General features: G+C 32.4%; 1 protein-coding gene, 1 long non-coding RNA gene and 1 pseudogene across 3 annotated transcripts; 2 read left to right on the plus strand and 1 right to left on the minus strand.

Moving 5' to 3' along the window:
- Positions 1–4,759: 4,759 nt before the first annotated feature.
- LOC123912952 lies at positions 4,760–17,638 on the minus strand. Of its 2 annotated transcripts, XR_006811492.1 has the most exons (4): positions 17,361–17,638; positions 16,921–17,043; positions 11,125–11,272; positions 4,760–6,824 (listed from the first exon to the last, which is right to left on the minus strand). It is a non-coding gene; the product is annotated as an uncharacterized LOC123912952 (long non-coding RNA). The 2 variants fall into 2 exon arrangements; XR_006811491.1 differs by lacking the exon at positions 4,760–6,824 and having other exon boundaries at positions 10,899–11,272.
- On the plus strand, positions 8,627–10,806 carry LOC123912950 (cytochrome P450 71D11-like). The gene is made up of 2 exons (XM_045963541.1): positions 8,627–9,695; positions 9,927–10,806. Exons 1-2 carry the CDS (start codon positions 8,784–8,786, stop codon positions 10,548–10,550), a joined length of 1,536 nt encoding a protein of 511 aa, XP_045819497.1. The 5' UTR covers positions 8,627–8,783; the 3' UTR covers positions 10,551–10,806.
- LOC123912949 lies at positions 12,507–16,444 on the plus strand (annotated as a pseudogene).
- Positions 17,639–18,079: the final 441 nt, after the last annotated feature.

An 18,079-nucleotide genomic window follows, 5' to 3' on the forward strand; every position in this document is an offset into this window, starting at 1 on the left:
AAGAATAACTGTTGAAACAAAATTTTCATTTGAAGCTTTTATTTGTAAATTTTTTTTTACACAAAATTATGTAACACTATAAGAATCTATTTTAAAAATATCTATAACAAACATGCCCTTAATCGAGTCCTCACTCATAATTTTAATTCCTATAAAAATATCTTAAATTTGGATTGGATTCCCTTAAAGTGAATTTGAATTGGCGCTGGACTTGATAAGGAGACCACAATTTGATCCCCATAATTGCAATTGGCAGGAGGCTGAAATGACCCCGAACCGAAATAGGAGGTCCGGTGGACCGGATACAAAGTGTGTGTACTTACAAAAATACATGATCATTGGTCATATATTTTACTGCTGCATTTCATCGAACACCTCAAGAGCAGCTTTGTGAACCACAAATTGGCGTCATATTGGATTATCGTTACATTGGTGCATAACTTAGTTTCTTAGTAGAATAGTCGGTCAAGAGAGGAAGGAATACAGACAAAAGTTTTTATAGGACTCTTGGAAGATGGGTTTTGGAGAGATATAGGGTCCTTCAGCTTTAAAAAAATAGATTTTTTCTTTGTACTCTTAAAAATAGATTTTTTAAAATTGGTTTTCAAAATATTAGAAGTTTTTTTATATTTGTCTTTTTCTAAATTGAAATATTAATTTTGACATTATATAATATAAACACACATTATTGGAGATTAAAACATAGTCAAAATCACAATATTTTCAAAAATCTATTTGAAATAACTTAAAAATTAAATGATTTTTCGAAATTTTGATATTCAAAAAAAGTTTCAATAAAATAATCAAATACCTAAAATAACATTTTAAGAATAACGGTTCAAACAAAATTTTCATTTGATGCTTTTAATTTTCTCCACAACTGCGATTGGAAGGAGACTGAAATGACCCCGAACCGGAATAGGAGGTCCGGTGGACCGGATACTGGTGATGAAAATAAAATAAAGTTGGTTTCAAGTGAATTATTAGTGTAAATTAAATTATAAAAAAAATAGTGTAAATTAAATAATATTAATCAACAATTAATTAATAAAACATTAAATATAAATATTGTTTTTTTTTTTGTTACAATGGAGCTAGAGAGGATCGAACCTAGGACATCCTGCATATTATCCAAACCCTTCACCATTAGGATAAACGTAGTGGCTTAAATATAAACTAGTATAAATTACCCGTGCATTGCACGGGTTAGTTTTTACTTATAAAAATATAAATTTTTTATTTTTCTACGTTCAAAATTAAATTTTTTAAATTTTAAACATATAAGTAATTTATATTAAACAGTCATTCATTCATATACTTGTAAAAGTTTAATAAAAAAAAATACTTGTAAAAGTTTCAACCCCGTGGTCTATGAATATAGTTGGTAAATTTTGACATTATTAGGGGGACCGAACTTCAAACCCTAAATTCTTTATTTCTCTACATTGAGTCTAGTCACTAATATAACCTATAGAAATTTCATCCCATGTATAAAAATTTGGATGTTCCACCCATCATAAATATATCAGAATTTGGATGAACCTTCATCCTAAAATATTTCTAGCAAAGTCATTGGTGACTATATTTCCTATTTTTTTGTGGATTCGAATTTTCATTGCCCATCTTAATGGTCTCTTAATTATTTTGTGCGAAAATTTTAATGACAATATTTCACTCTTTTTTTTTTCTTTTATGAATTCATAATTGACTAATGTGTTTATTGACAACAATATGAATATTAACGAAAATATTTACTAATAAAAATTTAAACGCCATACATAAAGTGTTTAAAATATTTAGTTAATAATATTTATAAAAATTATTTCTTTTGAAAATTTAAATGTATTCATGTTAAAAAAATAGAATAAGATGTCAAAATATTTCCTAAAATATTTCTAGAAAAGACATCGGTGAAAATATTTGCTATTTTTTTATGGATTCAAATTTTCATTGACCATCTTAATGGTCCCTTAATTATTGCGTTGCAATTTTAATGATAATATTTCACTCTTTTTTTCCCTTTTATGAGTTCATATTTGCTTTGACTAATGTGTTTATTGACAAAATATGAATATCACGAAAATATTTACTAATAAAAAACAAAGACACGTTTGCATGAGTTTGTTGCTACTCCTCTGATCACTCGTAATAAGTTAAATAAAGGCTTAAATGCACTTTTGATCCCCCTATTTTCAAAAAAATGAAGTTTTGGTCCCCCTATTTTAAAAACCAACTTTTTAGTCCCCCAATTTTAATTTTTTTTGAGTTTTGATCCCCCATTCCATTTTAAGGCTAATTTTGTTGATGTGGCATTGCCACTAATGCATATCATCATCCAACTTTATATAAAACCAATCTAGAATTCAACTTCAAACTTAAAACAATTTCTGGGTTTTCATTCAAACCGACCAAAGTCATAAATAGTTTAAAGAGTATGAGTAATTTCTATTGAAACACAAAATCATCTCTAATTTCTTTTCGTTTTTAAAAATCCAGAAATTGTTGAGTTTGAACGGAAACCATAGGATTGATGAAATCCATAAGGAATGATTCTCTCTGGCGGTGAATAAAATTCTAGTAATTGAAGGTTTGATAATTAAGGTTTCAAATTTCATATTTTATAAGATTTAACAATTATTATTTCAGTTGAATATATAATTCTAATAATTAAAATATTTTATAAATAAAGTTTTATTGAATTTAAAAATATATAATAATGACATGGATATTAAATTTGTCCACATGAATGTTGCCACATCATTAGTTACAAGGCCACATCAACAAAATTAACCCCAAAATAGGATGGGGGATCAAAACTAAAAAAAAATGAAAATAGGGGGACTAAAAAACTGATTTTTAAAATTGGGGGACCAAAACTTCATTTTTTTGAAAATAGGGGGACCAAAAGTGCATTTAAGCCTTAAATAAAAAATGAGAAAAAATACACGTTTGAGAAAAGAATTGAGACTCCTAAATCGAACTTTTTTAAATATGTAAATAAAACAAAGATAAATGTGTAATCTAAATAATCACGGGTAATGAAATCATAGCAATGAGCCTATTTTATAGGGAGGTTGAGCTTAAAAATACAATACTTTTTGTTAGAATGTCTGTGAAACTTTTATCTATACCTTCAAACATATTATTTAGTATTAATAGAGTGTGGCTTTTATGTAGACCTTGAAAAATATTTATAGAGAGGATCGAACCTAGGACATCCTGCATATTATCCAAACCCTTCACCATTAGGATAAACGTAGTGGCTTAAATATAAATATTGTTGTTACATTACATCCTAATAAAAGATTTTTTTTTTTACAACAAGAAAAGAGAAAAAAAGTTAGTGGACAAAATAAAAAAAAATTGGGCGGGGAGAACTTTGAGATCTTTTTTGTGTTCCATATTACAAACTTGTAATTTGGCGGACTCAAAATTATACTTTAAAAAAAAAAGATCGCATAATTATAATTATGAAATATAAAATTATACTTTTTGACAAGAAAATTTTATCTTAGAAAACTCCAAAACTGAAGATGCGATTTTTACATTTTTGATAATCAAGCCAAGATGCCATTTTAAATTTTGTCTTTACTAATTTTTGGAACATGTTGTGTGATTCATTATTTTTGTCTTTAATAATTTTTGGAACACGTGATTTGTCATTTTCGTCTTTAAATTTTGTCTACAAGTTGTTTTTGTTTTGGTAAATATTTGTCTACAAGTTGTTAATCATGTTATTTGATTATCTTATATGTTCCTAATCATGTTATATGCCAAGTATTTAAAAATGCTTGTGAGTGTTATGTGATAGCAACACAGCATTTGTTTTAGAAAAATATTACCTTACTATCAACTATGAGATCTGAGGAGATGAAATCACTTGATACCAAAACTAATTCTTAAATTAAATTAGACAGTCCAGTGTATTAGATACAAATTAAATTACCTCACTATGAGATCGAATATATGAATATTTGTTAGCTCGAAGTCTCATCATGCATGTCCTTTATAGCTTAAATATAGGAAATCCTAACTCTTTTCTTGAGATTTTTGAGGAAAAATATAGGTTTTTTTATAAGTAAATTGTTAGTATATTATAATGTTACGTTAGTTTTTCTCTTTGCCAGCACTTGAACCTGAACCTCCAACTTCTTAACCCTTAGTTCAACTAGCTCAAAATATGAGATTATTAATTTGTGATTTTTAATCTAATTAATAAAACATAATATATTTAGTGCAAATATAATGTAAATTTATTCCCCCCATGTATCCATCCCAGTCTATACTCTATAATGATTTTTTGGGTACAATCCGTATCATATTATATCAGTGTAAACTTAAATAATGTTACATTGTAATAAATTTTATACTATAAATTTTTTATTTATTAAATTTATTGTTAGATTAAAATTTTTATACATATCATATATATCATACAGCACCATTCTTGTAAAAAATTAGTTTGGAACCATAATATATTGATCTATTATCCAAAATAATTTAATATATTATTAATATCTGTAAAAATTAACGATGTTTAATAAAAATGTATAAACCCTTAATTTTGGCGGGCCTCGAATACCATAACATATCAAATGAGCTTTAAGTGTGAGTGTGTCTGTATATATAGAAACACACATACATTGTCATCTCCATATCATATTCCAGTGTTAGTTCATATCATATTACATTTTAATCTCCATGGCTCTTCATATTTTCAACTTGTTCACCCTTTTCACTATTTTTCTGTTCATGATCATTGCACTAAAAATTAGGAATCATAACAAAAAATATAATTCAAGTACAAAAAATATACCCCCAGGTCCATGTAAACTACCCATTATAGGAAATATTCTGAATCTTGTTACAACAAACCCACCTAAAAAATTAAGAGATTTATCCAAAATATATGGACCCTTGATGCATCTACAACTTGGTGAGGTCTTCTTTGTTGTTGTTTCCTCACCAGAAGTTGCTAGAGAAGTTCTGAAAACCCATGACACTATCTTTGCATCAAGGCCTCATCTTCTAGTAGGGGAGATAACATGTTATAATTCAACAGATATAGCTTTTTCACCTTATGGTGATTACTGGAGACAACTTAGAAAGATTTGTTCTATTGAGCTTTTGAGCTCAAAAAGGGTCAAATCACTTTGGCCAATAAGAGAGAATGAGATTAGTTCTATGTTAAAAAAGATTGCCTCAAATGAAGGATCAGAAATCAATCTTACTCAAGAACTTATTTCAATGATGTATACATTCACTTCAAAGGCGGCGTTTGGTAAGAAATATTTGGAACCAAAAGATTTCATATCAGTTATAAAGAAACTTATAAAACTTGCTGGAGGGTTCTACATTGGTGACTTGTTTCCTTCAGCTAAATGGATTCAAAATCTCTCTGGAATGAGGCCTAAGCTTGAGAAGTTAAGCCAACAAGTAGATAGGATACTAGAACATATCATCAATGACCATAAGGAGATGAGATCAAGAAGAACTAAACAAGGTTTGGCTGAAGCAGAGGAAGATCTGATTGATTGTCTTTTAAAATTTGAGGACAATGACAGTGACATGGATTTTCATTTAACTTCTGATAATATTAAGGCCATAATATTGGTATGCAATTTATGTTTCTTTAGATAAATTGAGATACCATGCATGCAAGTAATATTGGTATGCTATTTTATCAAGGTTATCCCCCACCCCCAATAAATAACATGCATGGTTTTAAATTTCGGTCCGCATCTGCAATTTCACCCCCAACATGAAGTTACTGGCAACCAAATTTTAATATATGATATAGGTCTTTCAAGTTTGAAGTAAGTTAAATGACGAAGTTTTTAAATTTTCAGGATGTCTTCTCTGCGGGAAGTGAGACTGCATCAACTACGATTAATTGGGCAATGGCTGAGATGATAAAAGATCCAAGAGTTTTTAAGAAAGCACAAGCTGAAGTGAGGGAGGGGTTCAAAAGAAGAGGAATGGTTGATGAAGCTGCAATTGATGAGTTCAAATATTTGAAAGCCATAACGAAAGAGTCACTAAGATTACACCCTACTGTTCCTCTCCTTGTTCCAAGGGAGTGTGGACAAGTTTGTGAGATCAATGGCTATCACATACCTGTCAAAAGTAGAGTCCTAGTAAATGCTTGGGCCATTGGAAGGGATCCGAAATATTGGACTGACCCAGATAAGTTTTATCCTGAAAGGTTTATTGATAGCTCTATTGATTACAGAGGAACTCATTTTGAGTACATTCCATTTGGTGCTGGAAGGAGAATTTGTCCAGGTATGAATTATGGTATGGTAAGTGTCGAACATGTCCTTGCACTTTTATTGTATCATTTTGATTGGAGGCTTCCTAATGGAATGAAAAATGAGGAATTAGAGTTGAAAGAAGAGTTTGGAGCTACTATGTCAAGAAAAGGTGATCTTTACTTGATTCCCACAACTTCTCATCCTTTGCTTGTAACATAAAAAATGAGGTTCTATATAAGTTGTACTACTTTCTATCAGTAGCTTCTTTAAGCTACTTGTTGTTCAGAGTTAAATGTTATGATATTTTCATTTTAGTCCAGAATTTCAGTTTCCTTTTTCATGATACTTCGTATTTCAGATTCACTACACTTGACATGATTAAAGTACCTCATTATAGTTATCTCCTAGCATGCAACTTCCCTTTTTGTGCCACATTAGCAGAGTAGACTAGTATCTCTGGTGTATGCAACCTTAGGCCTTATCATCCTGAGCAGCAAACTGAAGTATTCTTAATAAAATCTCGGCGTAGATTAAAGTTGGGTTGATTCACAAGCTACTTGTAAATAAAATCTGCAACCAAATACAAAACAAAGCAATTTGTAGCGGAAATGAACTTCTTAACTTTGAATAAGAACGAGCTGTTGAAGATAGCAAGAGTGATATCTAATGAGTTCTGAGCGTTTTTGGTAAATCTCATTCATTTACTACCACCTCTGATTGTAGTAGCATGTGCAAGTCAAATTATTATAAGTTAGTAATGTTGTTGTTTTCAGACTCCAGGCGAAATGCAGGTTGTTTTGGTGTAAGATGTTGAATGTTAAGTAGGTCATTTATCATCCTAAATAAAAAAAAAAAAGTATCTGCCTATCGGATTTTGAATGTTATATTACTTATTCATGTTGTGAATTCTAGCCGAAAACCACACCAATAACCAATAGTAGAACCAACTATCTATAGTGTGTGGGACAAATGAATTGAAGCAACCAAATCAAACATGGATGAGAAATTTAAACAAACAAGCTAAAACTACCGAAAGCGATAAAGAACACGAAGAAATTGTTTACCCAGTTCGGTTAAAACCAACCTACTCTAGGGGAGAGAGACTCTTCGATCCACTATCAACCAATAACTTGATTACAATGAGATTCCATACAAAAGAGTTGCAAGATTTAGAGTTTTCCTAAATCTACCCTTTTCCCGAATCTCTTCCCGTGACCAAGAGATTCAATCAATAAGTGTTAACCGGTGTTACAAAGATCACCCAACCCTAGAGAATACCCAAGAGAAACCCCCTTGAACCCTAGATCTATGTTTGTGAGAAACCCCTTTGCAAAACCTCACTTTTCTCTCTCATCCGCTCCTCTCTTTCTTCCTTGCGGCTGCAACACAAAAACAGGGTATATATCTGACCCGTGGTCATGCCGCGCGTGACCAGCAGCCAAGCCAACCCCAAACCGTTCATCAATTGCGCGCCGCGTGAGGTACATTACGCCCCCGGCGTGATGCCCTGTTCCAGGTCCAATTCAACAACAATTTTCCAAGGCAAACTCCAACAATTCTAAACAATACCAACGCAATATCAATCAAAGAGACGGATCATGTAATATTCATCTTGACAAGAATTTATTTCTCGAATATGATAAAATATGTATCAAAAGCACAAGGGCTATATCTCAGTTAGGTAGAGCACCTCGTTTACACACGCACCAATGTTTTTTTTCATAGGAGTCCATCATGTAATGTCCATCATGTAATTAAAAGAGTTGATCTTAATGAGAAATCGATGTCTTACTCCAGGAAAAAAATAAGAGAACAATAGCCTGACAAAGGATTTAGAGGTCAAATAGAATCCATAATGGATTTGAGATATTGATAAGGTGAATACTCAATCTATTCAATGCTAGGCAATGAGTCTAGGGACCTCGGAAAAATTCTCTTTTCTTCCTATCTTACGAACTTTAAGGTGTATGAAGTTTAATTTCCTATTTGATATTTTTAGTGGAAACAAAGCAGATTGTACTTCCGAAATAGTGGTCAACATCATCATAAAGCGACATCCTAACCTCTGTAACTTTGTCCTTTAGAAGAAGGGTATCTTTCTAAATAAAAAATTGTGTTGCTACAGTTAACACACTGACAAACATTATTAAACAACTTAATAGATATGCTAAATAAATCACATGATCATGTAGTATATTCGGTATTGTGGCATTGAAGCCTGAAACACCTAATTTTTTACTCAACTTGCTCTAGAACCTATTCAAGAATGAATGACGAAGGGAAACCTTTAGTCTTCACTGTTGGCATTTAATTATCCAATAATTATGCAGGATCATTTTATAATAGCAATTATTTTACAAAACAGAACATTCACCAGTGTAATTTGATCTCTCTCTCTCTCTCTCTCTCTCTCTCTCTCTCTCTCTCTCTCTCTCTCTCTCTCTCTCTCTCAATCTATCTATATATGTGCATGTGCTATTCCGTACCAAATTCCAGTGTTAGTCCAAGTCATTTTACTTTTTCATCTCCATGGCTCTTAATATTCTCAACTTGTTCACCCTTCTCACAATTTTTCTGTTCATGATCATTGCAATACAAATTAGGAACCTTTACAAAAAATATGATCCAAATACTAAAAGAATACCCCTGGCGCCATGGAAGCTACCCATAATAGGAAATATTCTGAATCTTGTTACAACAAACCCACATAGAAAATTAAGAGATTTAGCCAAAATATATGGACCCTTGATGCATCTACAACTTGGTGAGGTCTTCTTTGTTGTTGTTTCCTCACCAGAAGTTGCTAGAGAGGTTCTGAAAACCCATGATATCATCTTTGCATCAAGGCCTCATCTTCTAGCGGCTGAGATAGCAGGTTATAATTCAACAGATATAGCATTTTCACCTTATGGTGATTATTGGAGACAGCTTAGAAAGATTTGTTCTATTGAACTTTTGAGCTCAAGAAGGATCAAATCTCTTTGGCCAGTAAGAGAGAATGAGATTAGGTCTCTCTTAAGAAATATTGCTTCAAATGAAGGATCAGAATTCAATCTTACTCAAGAAGTTATTTCAATGGTGTATACGTTCACATCAAAGGCTGCGTTTGGTAAAAAATATTTGGAACAAGAAGAGTTCATATCAGTTGTAAAACAACTTAGCAAACTTGTTGGAGGGTTCTATATTGGTGACTTTTTTCCTTCAGCTAAATGGATTCAAAATGTCTCTGGAATGAGGCGTAAGATTGAGAAGGTAAGCCGACAAATAGACACAATAGTTGAACATATCATTAATGACCATAAAGAGGCGAGTTCAAGAAGAGCTAAAGAAGGGGTGGCTGAAGCAGAGGAAGATTTGATTGATTGTCTCTTAAAATTTGAGGACAATGGCAGTAACATGGATTTTCACTTAACTACTGATAATATCAAGGCCATAATTGTGGTATGCAATTATTGTTTCTATAATATTGAGATAACATGTGAAAATCCCTTTTACTAACCTTACCAAAACGCATGAGATCTCAATCTAGGCTGAGCTCTTAACAACCATGATATACCTCTTTTACTATCTCATTCATGTGTTTTAATCTTCCTCCAAATAAATGTCAGTTTTTGATATCTAGTTAATGTCTTTGAAGTTTGATGTAAGTTAAATAAGTTTTAAAAATTTCAGGATGTCTTCACTGCTGGAGGAGAGACAGCGGCAACTACCATTAATTGGGCAATGGCTGAGATGATAAAGGATCCTAGAGTTTTGAAGAAAGCACAAGCTGAAGTGAGAGAGGGATTTGATAGAAGAGGAGGGGTTGATGAAGCCGCAATTGATGAGTTCAAATATTTGAAAGCAATAATCAAAGAGACACTAAGATTACACCCTTCTGTTCCTCTCCTTCTTCCAAGGGAATCTGGACAAGTTTGTGAGATTAATGGCTATCATATACCTGTGAAAAGTAGAGTCATTGTAAATGCCTGGGCCATCGGAAGGGATCCAAAATATTGGATTGACCCAGACAAGTTTTATCCTGAAAGGTTTATTGATAGTTCTATCGACTTCAAAGGAAATAATTTTGAGTACATTCCATTTGGTGCTGGAAGGAGAATCTGTCCGGGTATAAATTATGGTTTGGCAAATGTTGAACAGACCCTTGCACTTTTATTGTATCATTTTGATTGGAGACTTCCCAATGGAATGAAAAATGAGGAATTAGAATTGAAAGACGAGTTTGGAGCAACTATGTCAAGAAAAGGTGATCTTTACTTGATTCCCACAACTTCTCATCCTTTGCTTGTAATATGAAAAATGAGGTTCTATCTAAGTTGTACTACTTTGAGATTGTACTATATTCTATCAGTAGATTCTTTATTCTGCTTATTGTTTCTGAGTCAAATGTTGTGATATTTTCATTTTAGTCCATAATTACAGTTTCCTTTTTCATGATACTTCCTATTTCAGAGTCACTACAATTGAGATGATTAAAGTACACCTCACTGTAATTGTCTCCCACCTTGAGTTTTGTATGCAACTGCCCTTTTAGTGCTTAATTAGCAGTGAACTTTTATACAAGTTTCTAAAATTGATCGATGAAGATCAATATTAACCATTTATTATGTCCTCAAGCTTAAAAGAGGGTCGATAATAGCGGTTCACAGTTTATTCTATATGCAAATAAAAACATTGGAAATACCGGTCTACACATTAGAAATGCAAAATTATACTGAAGGTAGTAGATAGCAGTGGCAACAATACCTAAAATAAATTATAATTATTTAATGAGTAGAACAAATTATACCATTTGAAAGTTAGCCATCATGCAAGTGTGATAGATCAATTAATAAGAACATGATTACTATAATGAGGAAACAACATCTACCCGTTTGTCACTATCTCGGCGTAGGCTAGTTTCTCTGGTGTATGCAACCTTAGGCCTTAGCATCCTGAGCAGCAAACTGAAGCATTCTTAATAAAACTTCGGCGTAGAATAAAGTTGGATTGATCCACATGCTGCTTGTAAATAAAATCTGCAACCAAATACAAAACAAAGCAATTCGTAGTGGAAATGAACTTCTCAACTTTGAATAAGAACGAGCTGCTGAAGATAGGAAATAGATATGATAAACAAATGATAGTTTATAATACATGTCATAAATCAGTGTAGGCATGTCACTCCACCAACTTCCAGTTCAGAACATCAAGTCTATTGTAAAAGTAGCAATGCAAAAATAATGAAAGACCACAACAATAATCTGTGGATTGTTTGCAAGAAATGAAATGCAAAAGTATCGAACTACTTATTTGCAATAGGAACTAGAGTTGTGAAAGTTGAATAGAATTAAACGTATAAAGAAATTCCAATCTGATACTTTCAACAACTACTAAGATCGATTACTTGTGATTGCCTATAGACGGCAATTTTCGCATTCACGTAGTCGCAACATCTTTGACCGTTGGATCGAGATCAGAAAGTTTAGATTTTTAGATCGGTATATTTTTTAATTTTATAAGGGACAAAAAACCTGATATGATAAGAATGATGGCGTCAAGAATGAGATTGACAAACTTGCGAAAGAATCTTGCAACAGAGAGCAAGAGGGGTGTCTAATGAGTTGTGATCGTCTTTGGTAAACATCATTTATTTACTACCACCTCTGATTATAGTTGCATGTGCAAGTCAAGTTATTATAAGTTAGTTATGTTATTTTCAGAGTCCAGGAGAAATGCAGGTCGTTTCGGTGTAAGCTGGACTATCGCCGAAATTGTGGCCAACGTCATCATTGTTTGGGAAGAGGTATATCTATATCCTAACCTCTGTAACTTTGACCTTTAGAACTTTAGGCTGTGTTTTATTACAACCAATCAAAGATGAAGGGTCATTTTTTTTAAATAAAAAATTGTGTTGCTACAGCTAACACTGACAGGCATTTTTAAATAACTTAACAGATAAGCTAAATAAACCACATGATCATGTAGAATATTAGATATTGTGGCATTGAAACCTGAAACACCATATTTTTTATTCAACTTGCTCTAGAAACTAATTCAAGAATCACAAAGGGAAACCAAAAGTCTTCACTATTGGCATTTAATGATCCAATAATTACGCTGGATCATTTTATAATAGCAATTATTTTCCAAAAGAGGCATTGTATACGGTACTGTCAATTCGAATAAGTATGCTATATTTGGCTATTACAAAAATGTAGCATTGCATACATCAAACTATTATATAAGTAGGATTTTATTGTGTACCATATACCAGTGTTATTTCATCTCAAAGTACTTATATATTTCCATGGCTCTTCAGATTCTCAACTTGTTCACCCTTTTAACTATTTTTCTGTTCATAATCATTGCACTAAAAGTTAGGAATCATTACAAAAACAATGATTTAAGTACTAAAAAAATACCCCCAGGGCCATGGAAGTTACCCATAATAGGAAATATTCTGAATCTTGTTACAACAAACTCACCTAGAAAATTAAGAGATTTAGCCAAAATATATGGACCTTTGATGCATCTTCAACTTGGTGAGGTCTTCAATGTTGTTGTTTCCTCACCAGAAGTTGCTAGAGAGGTTCTGAAAACCCATGATATCATCTTTGCATCAAGGCCTCATCTACTAGCAGTGGAGATAGCAGCTTATAATTCAACAGATATAGCTTTTTCACCGTATGGTGATTATTGGAGACAGCTTAGAAAGATTTGTGCTATTGAACTATTGAGCTCAAGAAGGGTCAAATCTCTTTGGCCAGTAAGAGAGAATGAGATTAGGTCTCTCTTAAAAAATATTGCTTCAAATGAAGGATTAGAATTCAATCTTACTCAAGAAGTTATTTCAATGGTGTATACATTCACATCAAAGGCTGCATTTGGTAAGAAATATTTGGAACAAGAAGAGTTCATATCAGTTATAAAACAAGTAATAAAACTTGCTGGAGGGTTCTATATTGGTGACTTGTTTCCGTCAGCTAAATGGATTCAAAATCTCTCGGGAATGAGGCCTAAGCTTGAGAAGCTAAGCCAACGATTAGACAGGATACTGCAGAATATCATCATTGATCATAAAAAGATGAGGTCAAGAAGAGTTAAGGAAGGTGTGGCTGAATCCGAGGAAGATCTGATTGATTGTCTCTTGAAATTTGAGGACAGTGGTAGTGACAAGTATTTTCATTTAACTACTGATAATATCAAGGCTATAATTCTGGTATGCAATTAATATTTCTGTACAACTTGAGTGACGTTACCGTTTGTTTAATTCATGAGTCTGATCTCTAGCTGGTGTGTTTGGAGAAGTATACGTTGGGAGATGTCAGTTATCTTGAGGAATAAGCCTCAGCAGTTACGCGCGGGAGATATCTTAGTTTACCATAAAAAACTCTTGTACTATATTATTAGTTTGACATCTTAAGTTGAAGATTATTTGAATTACCTATAACTTTTTGATATATAATTATTGTCTTTTAAGTTTGACGTAAGTTAAAATAAGTTTTTATAATTTCAGGATGTCTTCACTGCTGGAGGTGAGACAGCAGCAACTACCATTAATTGGGCAATGGCTGAGATGATAAAGGATCCGAGAATTTTGATCAAGAAAGCACAAGCTGAAGTGAGAGAGGGATTTGATAGAAGAGGAGCGGTTGATGAAGCAGCAATTGATGAGTTCAAATATTTGAAAGCAATAATCAAAGAGTCACTAAGATTACACCCTTCTATTCCTCTCCTTCTTCCAAGGGAATCTGGACAAGTTTGCGAGATTAATGGCTATCACATACCTGTCAACACTACAAGAAAACAAGGCTTTACTGGCGGCCAAAAGCCCTCAATAATGCACAATTTTCGTCAAAATTACATGCATTACTGACGGCCAAGGGCCCTCTGCAAATTATTCGCCGGTATTGATTACTGACGGCCCATGACCGTCAATAACATTACTGACGGCCTACAGCCCTCAATAATGACTGTCAACTTTTAAAAACGTTATTGACGGCCTGCAGCCCTCAATAATGCATAATTCATTTTAAAAAAATAATGTAATTATTTAATTATTTAAAAATCAGATTTTTTTTAATAATCAGATTTTTAAATAATTAAATAATTACATTATTGTTTATAAATCAGAAATTGTTTTTAGATCATTAACATAGATCTAAAAGAATTTTGTAACGAAGTTGCATCATCTCCCCCATTATAAAAAAAAACATAGATCTAGAAGAAGAAAATAGATGAGGCATACAATAAAATTTCTTAACAGCATTACACAATAGCCATTAGAGTCTTAGAACCATAAACTTTATAATCCTAAAATTGTAGAAACTGAAGCACTGATATACACATTCAGAGAGAATACCTTATTATTCAATTCAAAGCAAACTGTTGGCTATATAGCCTTACAAATTGAAAACAGAAACAAAGCACTAACAAACCCACGTTTTACATACTTAGAATGAATCACCGAGAGAAAAATCTAATTCCTTATGACATATTATTTAACAAACTGATAAACATAAAACAATTAAATATTAAAGAATAAATGGCAGTAAATCTAACAAAAATCCATCACAGTTGATAAAGAAAAATCCATCACAGTCAACACAAAAAGAAGCAATATCATATAATTTACTTGTTGAAACTGAGAAATAGAAACAGAGTTCCAAAGTTTGAGCTTAGAAATTGTGAAATAGAAACTGAGAAATTGAATCTGTGCCTTGCAAAATAGAGACTGAGTCTGAACTTCGTGAATGAGCTTCGTGGGAGGGAGTTTGAACTTCGTGAATCAGCTGCGTTTTAGATCCAAATCAAGAAAGTGAAAAGGAAGAAACTTTGAAACTTAGAAACGAAGAATTGACAAGTCCAAGAGAGATTGAACAAGACCCGGTTGAGAAAAATGAATAATTGGGTTTTGATTTGAGAGATAGAAGAATTTTGAAGGAATAATATACAGATTCGAAATTTGGAAGCAAACAGAAGAGAATCCAAACACCAACTGGGGCGAGAATTGATGATGGAGATGGACTGGTGGTGGTACGGTGCAGAGAAGAGAGAAGCTTCTGTTATTGTTGTTGATTTTTGTTTTTGGCTTGGTAATGAGAGAGAAATGAAAGAATGGAAGAGTAACTAGGTAGGGGATGGAATTAAAGGAACCGATCACGTGTTGAGAGTGTTTTTTTCATCTTTCTTTAACTTATTGGCGGCCCAAAGCCGTCAATAAGCGTTCCGTCAGTCTGCTAGACAGCTTTCCAGCTTTTGCATTTTTCAGTGTGTATTATTGACGGTTCCCAGCCTTCAATAATGTTTATTTTATTTGTTTTATTTTTGTAAGACTGATTTTGTGCATTATTGAGGGCCTTTAGCCTTCAATAAGTTCTAAATACATTATTGAGGGCTTCTAGCCCTCACAAAATTTGGTCAATAATTTGAGGTTTTCTTGTAGTGCAAAAGTAGAGTCATTGTAAATGCTTGGGCCATCGGAAGGGATCCGAAATATTGGACTGACCCAGATAAGTTTTATCCTGAAAGGTTTATTGATAGTTCTATTGACTTCAAAGGAAATAATTGAGTACATTCCATTCGGTGCTGGAAGGAGAATTTGTCCGGGTATGAATTATGGTATGGCAAATGTTGAACAGGTCCTTGCACTTTTATTGTATCATTTTGATTGGAGGCTTCCCAATGGAATGAAAAATGAGGAATTAGAGTTGAGAGAAGATTTTGGAGCTACTATGTCAAGAAAAGGTGATCTTTACTTGATTCCCACAACTTCTCATCCTTTGCTTGTAACATAAAAAACGAGGTTCTATAGAAGTTGTACTGTTTTCTATCAGTTAATTCTTTATGCTAGTTGTTGTTCAGAGTTTCGTGTGTGCATTCGTTGTGATGATGAATGAATGAATTTGTTGTTCAGTGTTAAATGTTGTGATATTCAAGTAAGTATGTTGTATTTCAGATAGTTGAAATGTTTTGGATCAGAAATCACTTAGTTTAATTAGCTTAATAAGTTAATTACCTACCATCCATGGCTTTTATATTCTTTCTTGTACTCCATTCTTTATTATTGGTACACACTTGTTTTCCATATGGAAAGTAAGTGGATGAGGAAAAATAAATAGGTGGGTAATATAAGGCTTTATTATAAGATTTTCAACGCAAGGCTTTGGACTCGATCTATCTTTGAATTGTACCTTATTCAACATTTAACTTGTTCTGATCACATTCAAAGGGCTTTTGATATCAATTAATTACTTGTTTCAGAAAATTATTCATACGTTTATGATTGATCAACAGAACACAAAGAATACACAATAGGTCTAATTCAAATCTAAATTAGAAGCATTTTAAATACCCTTTTATAAAATACTACCCTTACTGATAAACATATCTTACTTGATAGCAGTGTTATAGAGATGATCATTCGTAATAACAGAACACAAAGAATAGAACAAAAAAAGTTATAAAGTGTGTGTTTACAAACACAAACACACATGATCATTCATGATTAAATTGAGCACAAAGACACCAAAATAAATAATGTGGAACTTAACCATGTTTTCTTCAAGAAATAACTTTATAAGTATGGGAATCACAACCAATCACATATGTAACTCTAGAAGTAATTATATGATTAAAGTAACATTTTTCACTGACACGACTTACCAAAGAAATCACGACTTACCAAAGAACTAGAGAGCCATAGCATAGCATCTCTTGCATAATTGCTTCTCTTCTTTTTCTTGGTATCATCTTAATGTTGTATTCAATTTGGGAATCTTGCTTCTCAATGTATGAAAAAACAGTTCTGGAACAAGTAATGTATCAATGAGAAAAGAGTAAGTTTTAGTCATACTCAGACAAAAATACACAATAGGTATAATTCAAATATAAATTAGCAGCATTTCAAAATACACCAAAAACACAATGAAATTTAACAGATTTTTTTTCCCCCTACAAATTGTACTTACAAAAACATAAGATGTGATTAGTTTTACTGCTGCATTTCATCAAACACCTTAAAAGCAGTTTTTTTTTTTTTTTACAAAGAGCTGAGGATCGAACCCACGACCTATAACATACTACCCAAAAACCCCTCGCACCAAACCAAACCTAGCGGCTTACCTTAAAAGCAGCTTTGGTTCTTTCAAAAATCAAACTCGGAATATAATAGACTTTTAAAGTGAGTCATCATCATTGTATTAAAGAAAGCATAAAGTGTAGTGCGTTTGTTACAGAAGATTGTTTAATTTGGCTTTATATAGTAATGTAACGGTGGTGGAGATGAAACGGTTGGGTTGAGGTCTTGGTGAGGGCGGGTGGAAATGAAAGAGGGAAGACAATTGTTTCCGTTGGAGGAAGATGAGGTGTTGGACCGTTGCTGTGGGTCCTTAACCCTCTGTTTTTTTAGGGAAGAAGATTTGATAATCGAGGTAAATAATTAGAAATTGACTTCAATTAATTCCTGGACATTTCATTTTATGATTTAACCACTTTTTTGTTTTGGTTAACTATATTATGTAAGAAAATGTTTTAGAACAAACTAATTATCTAAAACATTAAAGGGTCTCTACTTGGAACAAACATGTTTTTTAAGGGTTCGTTTGATCTATAAAATATAAATATCGGATAAAACAGTACAAGACAGAATAATATAGGACAAATGTTTAAGATATTGAACAAACTTTTTATTGTACGATGTTTGGTGGATAAAAGATTTTATTAAATTAATTTAAATTAGAGTAGAAATTCCCTTCATCCGATGGCTATAGAAAATGATTTCACTTGTGTTGATTTTTCTTTAACAAGACAATTCTTGGATTATTTGTTTCAATTTTTTTTAT

The sequence above is a fragment of the Trifolium pratense genome, linkage group LG3 (assembly GCF_020283565.1).
Source record: "Trifolium pratense cultivar HEN17-A07 linkage group LG3, ARS_RC_1.1, whole genome shotgun sequence".
Classification (NCBI taxonomy): Eukaryota; Viridiplantae; Streptophyta; class Magnoliopsida; order Fabales; family Fabaceae; genus Trifolium; species Trifolium pratense.

Excerpts from the sequence above, each read along its gene's own strand:
- LOC123912950 (XM_045963541.1), top strand. The coding sequence starts at position 8,784 with ATGGCTCTTAATATTCTCAACTTGTTCACCCTTCTCACAATTTTTCTG. Across the intron at positions 9,696-9,926 it reads ATATCAAGGCCATAATTGTG|GATGTCTTCACTGCTGGAGG; the intron begins GTATGCAATTAT and ends TAAAAATTTCAG.